We start from the raw sequence: 17,877 nt of genomic DNA, 5'->3' as shown, positions 1-17,877 counted from the left end.
GTGGATTACCTGAGGTCAGGAGTTCAAGACCAGCCTGGCCAACATAGTACAACACATGAGAATCACCTGAACCCAGGAAGTAGAGGTTATAGTGAGCCAAGATTGTACCAGTGCACTCCAGCCTGGGCAACAGAGGAAGAGTTCATCTCAAAAACAAAACAAAACAAAACACAACAAAAAAAACCTAAATTCATTCCACGAATAATATTTATTCTTTATTACACTAAGTACACTGGATAAAACAAAGCTGAGTGAGTTAAAAAACAACAACAACCATCATCTAAAGCAAAAGAGCCAGTAATATGTCATTAAAGACGAAAGTTTCAAGAAAGGCTTCCTAGATAAACCCATTTAAGATTGAATTTATCTGGGACAATGTCAACAAGTATCTTTTATATTTATGAAACCCAATACGCACATAAGTAAACTCTAGCTATTTCAGATTTTCAGTGTGACTACACTACCAAAAAAAGCAAACAAAACAAACAAACAAAAAAAAACCACAGCCAGGCGCAGTGGCTCACAACTGTAATCCCAGCACTTTGGGAGGCCGAGGTGGGCAGACCACAAGGTCAGGAGATTGAGACCCTTCTGGCCAACATGGTAAAACGCTGTCTCTACTAAAACTACAAAAATTAGCTGGGGGTGATGGCAGGCATCCATAGTCCAAGCTACTCGGGGGGCGGGAGAATCACTTGAACCCAGGAGGCAGAGATTGCAGTGAGCCGAGATCATGCCACTACACTCTAGCCTGGCTATCAAGCTAGACTCTGTCTCAAAAAATAATAAAAACAAAAACAATACAGAAACATAGCTGGGCACGGTGGCTCATGCCTGTAATTCCAGCACTTTGGGAGGCCGAGGTGGGTGGACCACCTGAGGTCAGAAGTTTGAGACCAGCCTAGCCAACAGGGTGAAACCCCCTCTCTACTAAAAATACAAAAAAAATCAGCTGGGTGTTGCGGTGTACGCCTATAGTCTCAGCTACTCGGGAGGATGAGGCAGGACAATAGCTTAAACGCAGGAGGCAGAAGTTGCAGTGAGCCACAAAAGAGCAAGGCTCAATCTCAAAAAAAAAAAAAAAAAGTCAAAGAATAAAGCAAATGGGGACTGTAAGAAATCAGAAAAGGCATATCCATTCCAAAGGATATAGTTAACTACTTAGTTTGAACAGACTGTTGTTATGCAAGAATACAGACTCAAGGATACCAGGCCTTCTTCCTACACCCTGACCAAGAGAAGCCAAGAATACAGATGTTATTTTGTCATTATTTAGAAATAGTATTTAAAATTGTTCAAAACAAACATTTAGTAAAATTTGGCCTACAGCCCAATAATCTATGGTTTCCATCTGAAAAATTAAACAATTGCTTATAAACCCCACCAGTTATTTTTCTTTCTCAAAACATCTGTAAATATAAGAACCTGAATAGTTTAAGAGGAGAAAAACAAAATGGAGTTGGACCCAGAATCAAATGGACCAAGGGTATAAATCCTTATAAATCTAAGCTTCAAGACTTCTTCATATTTAAAATATGGGAAACACAGAAATTATTTATAAAGAACATACAAAGTAATCCATGTAAAATACTCAGTACAATGTCTAATATGAAGTGCTCCACAGAGGGTAGTATTATTATGACAGACCAGAAAGCAAATAAAAAATGACCAAAAATAAAGCAAATATAGCTTACTGTTATCTGACTCAATCCAGCCAACCTCATAGTCAAAGTGGGTGACATAAAGTACTTAAATGCAAGATCTAGGCTTTCTTTGTCAAAGCATAATGTTGTATCCAATGGTTCTTTCACTGTGCTCCACATTAAGTCAGCCATGTTACGAGCTGCACTCTGTCGTAAGTCCTGATCAGAGAGCTTGCATAAATACCTGAAATGATTCAGAAATAGAAAATACATAAAAATGCACAAAGCATTGCTAAAGACCACTCAATGATTTAAAATGTACATTGTAAGCATTAACCTTTTTTTGTGTCCAAAAACCACAAACCCCTGGTTTTCCTCTCAGGCCCTGTCTAACCTCTGGCAGACTCATTCTCCACTGCCCAACCTTTCAACATTAATGTTTCTCAAGGCCTGTAATGGATTACAAAACGGCCACAAATTCCTCCCATCATTATATGTACAATTCTTTGCAATGTGACTTAGCCAATCCTCTCATCAAAAGGTGTCATCTATTTCTACACCCTTAAATCTGGGCCTTGTAATATAACTTGCTTTGGCCAATGAGATATTAATAGACATGACATAAGGAGAAGCTTCAAAAGCCTTTGAGCTTGCCTTCTCTTACTGGCATCTTTATCATCACTAAAACAAGAACCCAAGGTCAGTCTGTTGAATCAAAGATAAGTGCCTGATGCTCCAAATGACATGAAGCCAACTGTAAGACATGTATAAGATTCCCCCTCAGCTGGGCACAGTGGCTCACACCTGTAATCCCAGAATTTAGGGAGGCCAAGGCAGGTGAATCACAAGGTCAGGAGTTCAAGAGCAGCCTGACCAACATAGTGAAACCCCCGTCTCTACTAAAAATATAAAAATTAGCCAGGCACAGTGGTGGGCACCTGTAATCTCAGCTACTCAGGAGGCTGAGGCAGAATTGCTTGAACCCAGGAGGAGGAGGTTGCAGTGAGCTGAGATCACGCCATTGCACTCTAGCCTGGGTGACAGTAAGACACCATCTCCAAAAAACAACAACAACAACAACAAATATTCCCCCTCACCCTACAAGACCAATCAGCATAACAATCACAGAATGTGTGAAAAAGGCTAACCCAGACCATCCAGTTTCAGCCAAGTCAACAGAGATCAACAAAACTGCCTAGCCAACCTGAGAACTGTGAGAAACAATAAATGGCTATTGTTTTTATTTTTTCTTTTTTATGAAACAAGGTCTTGCTTTGTCACTCACACTGGAGTGCAATGGCTCAGTCAGAGCTAACCACATCCTCAAATTGCTGGGCTCAAGTGATCCTCCTACCTCAGCCTCTCTGGTAGCTGGGACTACAGAAGTGTGCCACCACACCGAGCTATTTTCTTCCCTTGCACAGAGATGGAGTCTCGCTATGTTGCCCAGGCCGCTCTATAACATCTGGGTTCAAATGATCCTCCCCCCTCCCAATACCAAAGTGCTGAGATGACATGCATGAGCCACTATGGCTGGCCAGCTATTGTTTTTAAGCCACTAAATTTTGACAGATGTTTTCTTACACAGCAAAACCAACTGATACAGAATTCTATCTTAGGCTCACCTCTATTCTTTTCCAGTATGCTCTCCTCAGGTGGCTTAATTAACTCCTGTGGTTTTTAAATACCATCTTTATACTCACAACTCTTAAATTAATGAAACTGTTCTACAAGTTCATACTCCCAATTTGTCAGGGCCACTTAAATGTCCCACAGGCATCTCAATGTCTTGTCTTTAAATTCTCCCAGATTTTCATATCTCAGTGATCAAATCCACAGTACAAATAAAAAATGCAGGTGGGTGCTGAATGTCACCCAAACTACAATTTTTTTTATACCCTATAATGACCAGTCTTATTGATTTTACTTTCACTTACATTTATCCAATTTTCAACATAATCATTAACAATCCCACCATAAGTAATCATCATTTTCTTTCCAGGACTAATACATTAACCTTTTAATTGGTCTCCTCCTAGCTTCTATTCTGGCCAACCTATATTTATGATACTTAAAGGCCAAAAAAATCATGAAACAGCGGCAAAAAAGCTTTCAGCAGAGTCCCACTGAAAAAATTAAATCTATCCTCCTTACAGTGGCCTACAAGGTCCTGAATATTCCGTCCCTGCTTATCCCTCCAACCTCATAATTATATCCCCTTACACATTATTCTCCACACCAATCTGCTTCTAGTTTCTTTTGTCATACATTAACTTCAAAGCCTACACTCACATGTTGCTTCTACAATACATCTTTCTGATAATCACTTGAATAGCTGACTCATGTCCTTCAGATACCACCTTTCAGAAAGGCCAAATACTCCCTCTGTACCACACTAACTTACTCACACAGCATTCATATCACTATCCAACTCTTTGCCTGACATTGTCTCCCAAAAGTTGAGCAGTACTGTGAAAAAGGGAGACATTCAAACCTCTGCAAATGAATAAATGAGGGGAAAAAAAGTATAATACTCTCATAAATGTCAAGAAATAAACTATGCAGAATCTTCATAGTTCCTACTCTAATTCTAATCAATACAACGCTTTCTCCAACTTCTTAGGCTTCCTTTTTAGGTTGAGACTTATAAAATTCAAACGTCACCTCCCATTCAATGAGACCTTCCTTTCCCGATATTTAAACTGTAACCCACACTCTAGACCTCTCAATCCACCTTTGCTGCTATTTATCTTATAATATTTATCACTTTCTGATGTAGAAGAATGTATCATTTACTTCTTTTGTAAATAGATTGAACAAGAACAGAGATTTCTGCAATTTGTTTTCTTCTTTACTATATCCTCAGTACCTAGAACCTAACAGACACTTACTACGTATTTGTTGACTGAAAATACAGTGAGATAACCATTATTAATCTCTTTTTATACACTCATGTAAAAAAAAGTCCAACATAACTTGATAAAAATTAAACATTAAATATAAAATCCATATATGTGTATTAAAAATACTATATACCAAACTGTTACTTGAAATTTTCTCTAGAGATTATGACTACAGGTGACTTACAAGCAATATAACTGTTTATAAATTGTTTAAATATATTACATTGATAATTGGGAAGAGAGATTTGATATACTTACCTAATAACATAGGTCCTAAAAGGTATAATGTGCTGCATGACAGCAGGGATATGTAGCCATATTCTAATCTATATATAAGAAACATAAAAACAACATTAATGTCTAATGAAAATGTAAATACATATGTCTTTCACTAAACTAATTGAAAACAAGAGCACTGGCTGGGTGCAGTGGCTCACACCTGTAATTCCATTACTTTGAAAGGCCAAGGTGGGCAGATCACAAGGTCAGGAGTTCAAGACCAGCCTGACCAACATAGTAAAACCTCGTCTCTACTAAAAATACAAAAATTAGCTGGGCATGATGGCGCATGCCTCTAGTCCCAGCTACTCAGGAGGCAGAGGCAAGAGAATCGCTTGAACCCAGGAGGCAGAGGTTGTGGTGAGCCGAGATCGTACCACTGAATCCAGCCTGGGCAACAGTGCAAGACTCTGTCACAAATTAAAAACAAAACAAAGCTGGGTGTGGTGGCTCACACCTGTAATCCCAGAACTTTGGGAAGCTGAGGCAAGCAGATCACAAGGTCGTAAGTTTGAGACCAGCATAACCAACATGGTGAAACCCAGTCTCTACTAAAAATATGAAAGTTAGCTGGGCGTGGTGGCATGCGCCTTTAGTAGTCCCAGCTACTCAGGAGGCTGAGGCAGGAAAATCACTTGAACCCAGGAGGCGGAGGTTGCAGTGGGCTGAGATCAGGCCGCTGCACTCCAGGCAAGGGCAACAGAGCGAGACTCATTCTCAAAAAAAAAAAAGAGGCAGTATTTTGCTGCCTCTAAAATTACAGATATTATCAATTATGAAAAGAGTATACTACAAAACAGAATTATACATGTAACAGGAAATTTAACCTATATATTTCATATATCTCATTTTACACAGTCTATCTGAAAAATGAATCTTAGCTTCTTGCTGAAAAGAAAAAAACCATCTTTCAAAGTATTTTCTTACTAAATAATTCTCTGTATCCCTGTGTTACTAGTATCATCCCCAAATACAAGGCACTGTATTTGTTTTTTAATAAACCATATTTTTTTTTTTTTTTTTGAGACGGAGTTTCACTCTTGTTACCCAGGCTAGAGTGCAATGGCGCGATCTTGGCTCACCGCAACCTCTGCCTCCTGGCTTCAGGCAATTCTCCTGCCTCAGCCTCCTGAGTAGCTGGGATTACAGGTACAGCGCCACCATGCCCAGCTAATTTTTTGTATTTTTAGTAGAGACGGGGTTTCACCATGTTGACCAGGATGGTCTCGATCTCTTGACCTCGTGATCCACCCACCTTGGCCTCCCAAAGTGCTGGGATTACAGGCTTGAGCCACCACGCCCAGTCACCATATTCATTTTCAACTAATCATCTCATCATTTGTTCCTAAAAAAATTTCAAATTACCCATGATTTCTCATGACTTCAAAATCCATATGAAGTAAATATATTTTACAGTCACACACTGATTACATTATCAACAAGTATTTAATGGAATAAGCTCTTACTATAACTATTAGAACTGCGACTGAATTATAAGTTACATTTCCTTTTTTTCTACACAATATTCCAACATATTTATATATCAAACATGAAGACATTATAATAGTTTTGTTTTCAAAAACATTAAGAATAAAAATCTTAACCAAACAAAATACTCTGATACTGAAACTTGACACAGGCAGGAGATACAAATTAAAAACGAATTTGAGTGCTCGCTTCAGCGGCACATATACTAAAATTGGAAGGATACAGAAAAGATTAGCATGGCCTCTTTAATAAAAAAAGAAAATGAATTTGGACAGGTGCAGTAGCTCACACCTATAATCCAGAACTCTGGGAGACCAAAGTAGGTAGATCACTTGAGGTCAGGAGTTCAAAATCAGCCTGGTCAACACTGCCGAAATTCCATCTCTACAAAAGTAATACAAAAATAAGCCGGGCATAGTGACACAAGCCTGTAGTCCCAGAACGTTGGGAGGGTTAGATGGGAGAATCGCTTGAACCCAGGAGGTGGAGGTTTCAGTGAGCCAAGATCCTGTCACTATACTTCCACCCTGAACTATAGAGTGAGACCTTGACTCAAAACAAACAAACAAACAAAAAACAATTTAAAAAAAAAAATTAGGAATACAGAATGTAGGGAGTCACTCTAATCAAATAAAAGATATCTATAAAAATTCTGAAGTAAATATGTTAATGGTGAAATGTTAACAACTTTGCCTTCTGAAACTAGGAACAGGACAAGAAAGCCTTAATTCTACTTAAGCTGAAGGACCTAGACAGTACAATATAGTAAGAAACTAAATAAAAGTCAAAGGACTAGAGAGGAGGAATTAAAAATGATACTACTCTGAGATAATTTAATTGTATAACTAGAAAATCCAAAATAACTTTCAGATAAACACTGAAATTATAGTTTAACAAAACTGCTGCTTAGAAAGCTAATATAAATAAATATGCATACACCTATATACACACACACACACAACACCCTACGTTTTTTTTTTCCTTACACACCAGGAACAAATTTTTTTTTTAAAAAGTTTTAAAAAAGATTCCCTTAACAACAATATCAAAACTAACATGGGTCTAGGGGTAACCTAACAACATACATACCTCTACATAAAAAGCTGGAAAATAATCAATTAAAGAACATGTAAATAAGGAGATATTTGTCATATTTATTGTGAAGATAATAGTTCTCCCCAAGTTCATCTATAGATTCAGTGTAATGCAAAAACGTTTATGTGTAGAACTTACAAAACTGATTCAAAGCACAAGGGTCTGAGAAGAGCCACAACTAGAAATACAAGGAGAGGCCAGGTGTAATGGCTCAGGCCCATAATCCCAGCACCCTGGGAGGCCAAGGTAGGCGGATCACCTGAGATCACGAGTTCAAAACCAACCTGGCCAACATTGTGAAACCATCTCTACTGTAAAAACAAAAAAATGAGCCAGGCATGGTGGCACGCACCTGTAATTCCACCTACATTGGATGCTGAGGCACGATAACTGCTTGAACCCAGGAGGCAGAGATTGCAGTAAGCTGAGATAGTGCCACAGCACTCCAGCCTAGGTGAAAGAGTGAGACAATCTCAGAAAAGAAAAAAAGAAGAAAAGAGAAAAACGACAAGGAGATAGCACTTGCTTTCCCAGATAGCAACACTTTTTTTTCTGTACCTTGTTTGTCATGTTGGTCAGGCTGGTCCCGAGAACTCCTGACCTCAGGTGATCTGCCTGCCTCAGCCTCCTAAAGTGCTGGGATTACAGGTGTGAGGCACCATGCCCGGCCACCAAGACTTCTTATAGAGATTCAGTAATTAAGGAAGTGGGTAAAACAGCACAAAATTAAGCAAACAGAATTATGTACTATGCCAGAGAGCCCAAACCCATGCACATAAACACATCTGATTTTGCTCAGTATAGGCACCACCATGAGTCACCTGTAACCAACACTTTTGGAAGCTGAGATGGAAGGACTGCTTCACGCCAGAAGTTCAAGACTAACCTGGGCAACAAAAGTGGTACGATAGAACAAAGAAAAAATGGCTGTCTGTGACAGTGTTAGGAACACTGAGTATCTGTATGAAAAAGAAAATGAATCTTAATCCCTTCCCGACACTATGAAAAAAAATTTACTGCAGTTGAATAGATGAAAATATGAATGGTAAAGAAATAATACTTGTTTCCTGACCAAGGCAGGCAGGAAAAAATAATTTTTTAAAAAACAAAAACTTTGCAGAATACAGGAAAGTATCTTCATGACCTCAGAGTTAAAAAATGACTTTTTCGAGCCGGGCGCAGTGGCTCAAGCCTGTAATCCCAGCACTTTAGGAGGCTGAGGCAGGTGGATCATGAGGTCAAGAGATCGAGACCATCCTGGTCAACATGGTGAAACCTTGTCTCTACTAAAAATACAAAAAATTAGCTGGGCATGGTAACGCGTGCCTGTAATCCCAGCTACTCAGGAGGCTGACACAGGAGAACTGCCTGAACCCAGGAGGCGGAGGTTGCGGTGAGCCGAGATCGCGCCATTGCACTCCAGCCTGGGTAACAAAAGCAAAACTTCATCTCAAAAAAAAAAAAAAAAAATGGCTTTTTCAACCAAAAATGAAAACTTTAACCATAAAGAAAAACATTGACAATTTATACAATATGAAGCTTGATAACAGTTCATAAACATGACAGTGAAAAGCAACAAGAGAGTGGAAGATATTGGCAATATATACATATACCAAACAAAAGACTTCTATCTAAAACACATAAGGAACTTCCAAACATCAGTTAGAAAAGAGTAGACAATCCAATTTTGCAAATGGGCAGAAGATCTAAACAGATACTTCACAAATAATACCCAAATAAGTAATACGCTTATGAAAAGGTGCTCATTCCTATTAGTCATTACAAATATTCAACAAGCCAGGCATGGTGGCTCACATCTGTAATCCCAGCACTTTAGGAGGCCAAGGCTATCAGATCACTTGTAGGTAGGGAGTTCAAGACCAGCTTGGCCAACATGGCGAAACCCTGTATCTACCAAAAGTACAAAGAAATTAGTCAGGTGTGGTAGAATTTCCCCTAGGAAAAATTCATGTGTTTTATAATAATCCGTACGAGCATGGAAAAATCTGAAATTTAAAGGCCCTGAAGTATTTCAAATGCAGACTTGCCTATTTTCATTGTTTAAATAGACCATTAAATGTTCACATAAACTTTAGAAAGAATGGTCAAGACTCCAAAAACTGTCAGAAATCATGCCACAACTTCTAATGCTTCAAACATCACCAGCCCTTTTAGAAAAACTCTACACAATGAAATAAATAAAAAGAACTGTATGTTCTTTATGTACACTAAAATATTAACTATATGAAAAAATAGCTTGCAGAGAACCAATCTAAAATATTTTTATGAGAAAAAAACACCAGAGAGTTACTTCATTGAGTTACTATTCTCAGAAATGTAACAAATACAGATTATAGTATTACAGTGTTCAAAAAACAGGTTATTAAACAGTATGTTAACTTTGGTTTAATGGCCTCAGTTGAGTTGCAACATAAAGAAAACTATGCAGATTGACAACAACCCACCAGTTAGCAGACATATAAAGGCTGAAAAAAAGGTAAAACACAATCTAAGCCTAAACCTTTCTGTTTAGTGAAGGATAACTTTACAGGTTGGGCAACAGTGTAACCTCATCTCTACAAAAAAAATTAATTTAGCCAGGCATGGTGACACACACCTGCAGTCCCACATACTTGGGAGGCTGACATGGAAGGTTCATTGAGCCTGAGAGATCAAGGATGCAGTTATCTATTATCATGCTACTGCACAGCAGACATGTCTCTCAAAACCAAAACCAAAACAAAACAAAGGCCAGGTGCAGTGGCTAAAGCCTGTAATCCAAGTACTTTGGGAGACTGACACAGGAGGATCGCATGAGCTCAGGAGTTCAAGAGCAGCCTGGACAACATGGCAAAAACCTATGTTTACTAAAAATACAAAAATTAGCCAGGTGTGGTGGAGCATACCAGTTACCCTAGCTGCTCAGGAGACTGAGGCATGAGAATTGTTGATCCCAGGAGGTGGAGGCTACAGTGAGCCAAGATCACACCACTGCACTCCAGCCTAGGTGACAGAGTGAGACTGTCTCAAAAAACAGACAAAAAAAGAATAAAACGCTTGTTAACAATAACTTTTAAAGATATAATAAAGTATTTAACAAGCCTTTCATACTACACCGTTAACCAAAATTTAGTACAAATAAATTCAAGAATTACAGTTTAATCCAGGTTTATATAATATTCCTGATTAAATAAATCCTTTTATAATTTCCTGAGTTTCAAATTTCAAAATTATATGCCCTCTCCAAAATTACAGTGTAAAATAAAAATGTTGTCCCAGCATCAGTTCACTAAATTGAGATATTTTTCTAAGAGAATGTCAAACTGCATAAAACTTCCTATCAAACAAGTAAGTTCAGTCAGAATAACAGGATCACTTAAGTATGTAATAACAGCAAAAGTTAGTAAAAGCCACCAGTCACTACATATTTTATATGTCAACTGCAACATTATGAGCTTAAAATCTTTCTCATTTTAAAACTCACAACAATGCTCTAAGGTACATGGATACCATCAGCATTCCTGCTTTGCAAATTAAAAAAAATTAAGGCTTAGATCATGTACAGCTCATACCTATAATCCCAGCACTACAGAAGGCCGAGGTAGGAGGATCACCTGAGGTTAGGAGTTTGAGACCAGCCTGGCCAACATGGTGAAATCCCATCTCTATTAAAAATATAAAAATTATCCAGGCATGGTAGCACATGCCTGTAGTCCCAGCTACTAGAAAAGGTGAGGCAGGAGAATTGCTTGAACTCAGGAGGCATAGGTCACAGTGAGCGAAGATTGTGCCACAGCACTCCAGTCTGGGCAACAGAGCCAGACACAATCTCAAAAAAAAAAAAAAAAAGCTACATTATTAACCTACATGCTAGTACTACTATATGCAATATTTTCAACCTATCAAAAAGCATGCAATTTTTGAACTAAAAATGACCTTGATACTAATCATTTATTTGAAATTTCAGTAACGTCAGTATTCTTTCCCATGTACTGCATCACTGCAAAGAGCGTATCATTGGAAGCAATGCAACAAAATATTTGGTTGAGTCCCTTTTCATCCAATATTTTTATTTTATAATTAAAATTATCTAATATTAGTTATTAACTAAGGTAATTCCATTACACAAGATTTCAGGGTTTGGTAAAGGTACACTGAACTTTTGCTTTGCCAGTTTTTTAAATAATGACCAGAATAGGTTATTAAAGGCTGAATTTTAATATAGAGGTATTAAAACGTATCTTTCTGTATCTACTGTGCTTCACAGTAACTGACATTCAAAGGATACAGAATTAACTCCTTTTCAAAGACAAGACGAAATGTTTTATCTTCATGTGTAATACAGAGATAATTCAGGCATACTATAATAGTAACCTAAGCAACCATCATTAACAGTAACCAAAAGCCTAAAAATTAAAAAATTTACCAGGACAGAATCCCAGGGAAAGTAAGTTTAAAATGGCCTGGGCAACATGGTAAAACCGTCTCTTAAAAAAGTACAAAAATTTAGCCAGGCATGGTGGTGGCTAACCTGTAGTCCCAGCTACTCATGAGGCTGAGGTGGGGGGATCAACCTGAACCCACGAGGTCAAAGCTGCAGCCTGGGCAACAGAGTGAGACCCTCTCTCAAAAAAAAAAAAAAAAAAAATTATTACAATTAAAAAATAAAAATTAAAGTTTTGTGCAGTCACTTATCTCATAATTTAGATAATAGGTAATTATACTCATGACCCTTTTTAGCTTTAAAACAGGTAACTTTTAATTTTATTCAAATTATAATCTTAATAAAGACCATTAAAACGGTTTCTGTACTCATTTTGTCAAAAAAAAAGTATACGTGGAAATCACTCAAAACCTTCCTTTTCAGAGTATAAAAATTCATGTTACTGATATGCTAGACACTGCTCCCTAGATTAAGATCAATTCAAAACAATACTTACATTAGACACAACTGTAATAAACGCATGTGCTATAAGAAATGGCAAAGTTTCAGGAGTTCCATATTCAAAGCAATCCTTCATGAGAGAAAGGCCATTTTTCCCACAAAACAAACATACATAACGAAGCAAATGCAATGGTACTTCTACATCCTGGGAAAATAAAAGAAAACAAGTGTTTATTTGAAACCATAAGAATAATTTTTATCTTATTAGCAATACTGAAGAGATATTGATGAGACAAACTGAAAAGACTCATAAACAGATAAAAACATATGGATGAGGAAGGCTTTGTTAAAAAAAAATAAAATTTTCCACAAAAGTTAGAATAAAAAAAGGTAAAACACTTACATTCATATCACAGAATGCCCCTAATATGTTACTTTCTTGAGTTGATATATCCTAATTTAAAAAAAAAAAAAAAAAGCAAATAAAATTAGGTTACAATTACTAATCTTTAAAAAATGCAATTCTACACAAGATTGATTTTATAAAAACTGAATAAACAGATTTTGCAATTGCTCCTCATAAACAGTGATACTCCTAACTGAAGCTTATATGATTCAACTCCAAGGTGTACTTTAGTCCTTCTTTAAAAAAATCATTGCACAGTATATACTAAATACTATTTTGACTTATTAAACATTAAGCAATCTTGTCTTAAAAATCAATGTTTAAAATCCCAGCACTTTCGGAGGTTAAGGCCAGTGGGTCACTGGTCAGGAGTTGAGACCAGCCTGATCAACATGGTGAAACCCCATCTCTACTAAAAATACAAAAATCAGCCAGGAGTGGCAGCGGGCACCTGTAATCCCTGCTACTCAGGAGGCTGAGGCACAAGAATCACCTGAACCCAGGAAATGGAGGTTACAGTAGGCCAATTTTGCACCACTGCACTCCACCATGGGCAACAGAGCAAGACTCTGTCTCAAAAAAAAAAAAAAAAAAAAGCAATGTTTAAAATAAAAACCAAGGTACTTCTGATAAAAATATATTATCATTAAATGGTTTTTGAGTTTTGAAAAGTTTCTCAACAAACTTTTTCATGGGTTTTGAAACGGTGTTCCGGAACTCCCTGTAAGTATTACTAAAGAGTTCCACAATGTGCTTTCCATGCCTAAGATATATGCTGCCTAAAAGCAGTCATCATTGTTGGTGAGTATGTAAATTTGTATAAACTTTTTGGAAGGCAATTTGACAATATTCATCAATATTTAAAATGCACATTCCCTTTGACCCAGCAATTCTAGGAATTTGTCCTAAGGAACTAATCATAGTAGTGCTGCAAACATACATGTAACAATGCTCATTGACCCACAATTAGAAACAACTGATATCCATCAATGTGATGACTAAATTAATGGTGGCATAACAATTCCAGAGTAGTAAGTAACTCTTAAAAATAATAAAGTGAAAGGGGCATGAAGGATCTTTGGGGGAAGATGGAAAAAGGAAATACTCAAATTAGAATGTGATGAGGGCTGCACAACCCTATAAATCTACTATAAATAAACTGTATACTTTAATCCAGTGATTTTTATGGTATACAGGTTACATCTTTAAAAGGATGTCTAAAAACAAGGTAGAATCTGGGGCTGGGCAAGGCAGCTCATGCCTGTAATCCCAGCGCTTTGGGAGGCCAAGGAGGGCGTATCATCTGAGGCCAGCAGTTCAAGACCAGCCTGGCCAACATGGTAAAAACCGGTCTCTAAAAAAGAATAATAAATAAAAATAAGGTAGAATCTTATGTGCAAACAAAACAGCTGTGTTACATTTTTGAAAGGAGAATGTATTATGATCTGATGTTCATAATTTTTATATGTTTGGAAATATCTGAACTTGTTAATGTGTTTGAGAAGAAAATGAAGACAAAAAGAAGTTCAAAGGCCTTTTAGTCTGCATTTTGTATATTCTGTATTTTTCACACTGAGGCCAGGCACGGTGGCTCACATCTGTAATCCCAGCACTTTGGGAGGCCAAGGTGGGTAGATAGCTTGAGGTCAGGAGTTTAGAGACCAGCCTGGCCAATATAGTGAAACCCTGTCTCTACTAAAAGTACAAAAATTAGCCGGCCATGGTGGTGGGTGCCTGTAATCCCAGCTACCTGGAAGCCTGAGGCCAGAGAAGTGCTTGAACCCAGGAAGTGGAGGTTGTGGTGAGCCAGGATTGCGCCACTACACTCCAGCCTGGGCGACAGAGTGAGACTCCATCTCAAAAAAAACAAGTACAAAATTTAGCCAGTATAGTGGTGCAATGCCTGTAATCCCAGCTACTAGGGAAGCTGAGGCACAAGAATCACTTGAACCCAGGAGGTAGAGGTTGCAGTGAGCCGAGATGATGCCACTGCACTTCAGCTTGGGCAACAAAGCGAGACTTTGCCTCAAAAAATATATATATATACTGCTTTTAGGTTGGGTGTGGTGGCTCACACCTATAACCCCAGAACTTTGGGAGGCTGGAGCAGGAGGACTGCTTGAACTCAGGGGTTCAAGACCAGTCTCTTACATGCGGGAAAGACCCGATCTCTCTAAAAAAATTAAAAAGTTAGCCAGGCATGGTGGCACATGCCTATGGTCCCAGATAATCAGGAGGCTAAGGCAGGAGAAGTGCATGAACTCACGAAGTCTAGGCTGCAATGAGCCATGTTCATGCCACTACACTCCAGTATGAGTGACAGGGTGAGACCTGGTGAGAGAAAGAAAGTGAGGGTGAAGACAGAAGGAAAGGGAGGAGAGAGAGAGAAGGGGAAGACGAAAGGGAAAAGGAGGGGAAAAAGGGAATGGAGAAAGGGAAGGGAGAAAGAGGGAAGAAGAAGAAGAAGGGAGGAGAAAATATTGCTTTTATGGTCAAAAAGCTACCTAGAAACTTTCATCTGAAAAAAGCTACCAAAGAAACCCATTCATTCACTGCCATCACCTATTTTAGACATTTAAGTTCCATTGTTGAAACAAAGTTTGAAAACCATTGATTGAAAGCAATCACACAGAACTCAGCACATTTCAAAATAAAGCAAAATGTCCTTAGAGAAATCAATTCTCAAAGTAAGTGTACTGAACCTCCTAAATCCACTCCTAGTTATGACCACTGGGGCCAGAGGTAAAACTTTATGTTAGTTTCAACAAATCTTTTCATGGTCTTCAAAAAGTCCAGAATTTAAGACCTCCTATGGCACTGTTAAATACAGAATCACAGACCAGGTAAACCATGCTAGAATACTAGAGTCAAACTGTGCCTAAGCATGGACCCAGTTAAGAAATCTTCTAACAGAGTTCTATTCTGATGTGCACTGTTATTCAGATTTGATTACATACATCTGTTTTGGTGATTCAGGGGAACTGTTTTATCACTTTATATTTCTAATCTGAATATATAAAGCTAGTATCCTAGAATGTTATAATCCCTTTTTAAAAGTAGTATATAAAAAATTAACACAGATCTATAGGTTAAAAAAACGCTAAGAACACCACTAGGAGGAGGGCCAAGGTGGGCAGATCACAAGGTCAGGAGTTTGAGACCAGCCTGCCCAACACAGTGAAACCCCATCTCTACTAAAAATACAAGAACATTATTAGCCAGGTGTGGTGGCAGGCACCTGTATTCCCAGCTATGTGGGAGGCTGAGGCAGGAGAATCACTTAAACTTGGGAGGTGGACGGAGCAGTGAGCTGAGATCACCCCACTGCATTCCAGCCTGGGCAACATCTTAAAACAAAATAGTAATAAAATAAAATAAAGTAAAAAAGGTGAATTAACAATACTTTTCAAAAGCTCTTATTTTAGGTAATCTCTGAGAAAGGCCTTAATAAAATTATCATTGATTTTTATTTATTTTTTTCCCTAGAGTAGCCTTCTTTGCACTAGCAATCAACGATTTTAAATTGTGGTTTTTTTCCCCTCAAAAACCTCACATTTACTAAATGAGATGATCCCATACTATTTGTAGCAGAGAAAGTTGATTAAGAGAGAAAAAAAAAAATAAATGAGTAACTACAGAGGAAGGGCAATTCTATGTATAATTAAGCAAATGTGGCTCCATGATCAAGCCATGAAGAACAAAAGGTCTGAAATAAAATTTTTGCTTAAAAAGAAGCTGGTGATGTTGGAATTAGCCTTGATAACTGCACAATGTTGGAAATTTTCTAAAAAAAAAAAATACTAAATTGACTGGGCATGGTGGCCCATGTCTATAATCCCAGCACTGTGGGAGACAGGCAGGATTCCCTGAGGCGAGGAGTTTGAAGCCAGCCTGGGCAATGGAGCAAGACCTTCCCTCCTCAAAAAAACTTAAAAACTAGGCTGGGCATGGTGGCTCACACCAATAATCCCAGCACTTGGGAAGGCAAGGCAGGTGGATCACCTGAAGCTCCCAAGACCAACCTGACCAACATGGAGGGACTCCATCTCTACTAAAAATACAAAATTAGCCAGGCGTGTTGGCACATGCCTGTAACCCCAGCTACTTGGGAGGCTGAGGCAGGAGAATTGCTTGAACCTGGGAGGCAGAGGCTGTGGTGAGCAGAGACTGCACCATTGCACTCCAGCCTGGGAAACAAGAGCGAAATTCCATCTAAAAAAGAAAAAATTAAACTAGCCAGGCAGGGGGCATGCACATGTATTCCCAGCTACTTGGGAAATTGAAGGATTACTTGAGCCTAGGAGGGCCAAGGTTACAGTGAACCATAATGTGCCAGTGTACTACTCCAGCCTAGGTGACAGAGGAAGACCCTAATTCAAAAATTTAAAAATCACGTATATTTCATCTGTCTGATCATACCATTCATATATTTAACATAAATGCAGTGGTTTCTCTCCTTTCCACTTTTAAAATGTTTTTTTAAGATAAGGTTCCACTCTGTCATGCAGAGGCATGATCATAGCTCACTGCGGCCTTGAACTCCTGGCTCAAGTGATCCTTCTGCCTCAGTCGCCCAAGTAGCTGAGATTACAGATGTATACTACTATGCACAGCTACATTTTTTTATCTTGTAAAGACGAGCTCTTGCTATGTTGCCCAGGCTAGACTTGAACTCCTGGCCTCAAGTGTTCCTCTTGCCTCAGCTTCTTAAAATGCTGTGATTACAGGTGTGAGCCACTGCATCTGGCCCTATCATTTTTATTACCTTTTTCCTTTTACGTAGGAAAAAACTTACAACACTATGGCAATATCTCATTTCACAGAATTATACATTCTTATTCAGGATTAAAAAAATGCAACTAGCGCCGGGCACGGTGGCTCACGCCTATAATCCCAGCACTTTGGGAGGCCGAGGCGAGTGGATCATGGGGTCAAGAGATCGAGACCATCCTGGTCAACATGGTGAAACCCCGTCGCAAGTGGATCATGGGGTCAAGAGATCGAGACCATCCTGGTCAACATGGTGAAACCCCGTCTCTACTAAAAATACAAAAATTAGCTGGGCATGGTGGCGCGCACCTGTAGTCCCAGCTACCAGGGAGGCTGAGGCGGGAGAACTGCCTGAACCCAGGAGGCAGAGGTTGCAGTGAGCTGATATTGCGCCATTGCACTCCAGCC

The 17,877-nt window shown here is 38.6% G+C and overlaps 1 protein-coding gene and 1 pseudogene across 12 annotated transcripts in view; one reads left to right on the top strand and one right to left on the bottom strand.

Annotated features, from left to right (window-relative positions):
* USP34 (ubiquitin specific peptidase 34) overlaps positions 1-17,877 on the bottom strand; it is a 282,857-nt gene that overhangs the window by 200,788 nt on the left and 64,192 nt on the right. For 8 of the 12 annotated variants that reach the window (XM_054244928.2, XM_054244930.2, XM_054244931.2 and 5 more), the window contains exons 4-7: positions 12,697-12,747; positions 12,349-12,498; positions 4,805-4,872; positions 1,695-1,887 (exon numbers count right to left, since the gene is read on the bottom strand). In XM_054244928.2, coding sequence (XP_054100903.2) covers positions 1,695-1,887; positions 4,805-4,872; positions 12,349-12,498; positions 12,697-12,747 — 462 coding nt within the window. Of the gene's footprint in view, positions 1-1,694; positions 1,888-4,804; positions 4,873-7,760; positions 7,859-7,966; positions 8,086-12,348; positions 12,499-12,696; positions 12,748-17,877 lie in introns of those variants that run through there. The other 4 variants (XM_078349248.1, XM_078349250.1, XM_054244932.2 and 1 more) reach the window with 3 other exon arrangements.
* On the top strand, positions 6,495-6,582 carry LOC118147577 (U6 spliceosomal RNA; annotated as a pseudogene).

Source organism: Callithrix jacchus, chromosome 14 (assembly GCF_049354715.1).
Source record: "Callithrix jacchus isolate 240 chromosome 14, calJac240_pri, whole genome shotgun sequence".
NCBI classification, from domain to species: Eukaryota; Metazoa; Chordata; class Mammalia; order Primates; family Cebidae; genus Callithrix; species Callithrix jacchus.
This window is presented reverse-complemented; position numbering and strand designations above follow the sequence as displayed.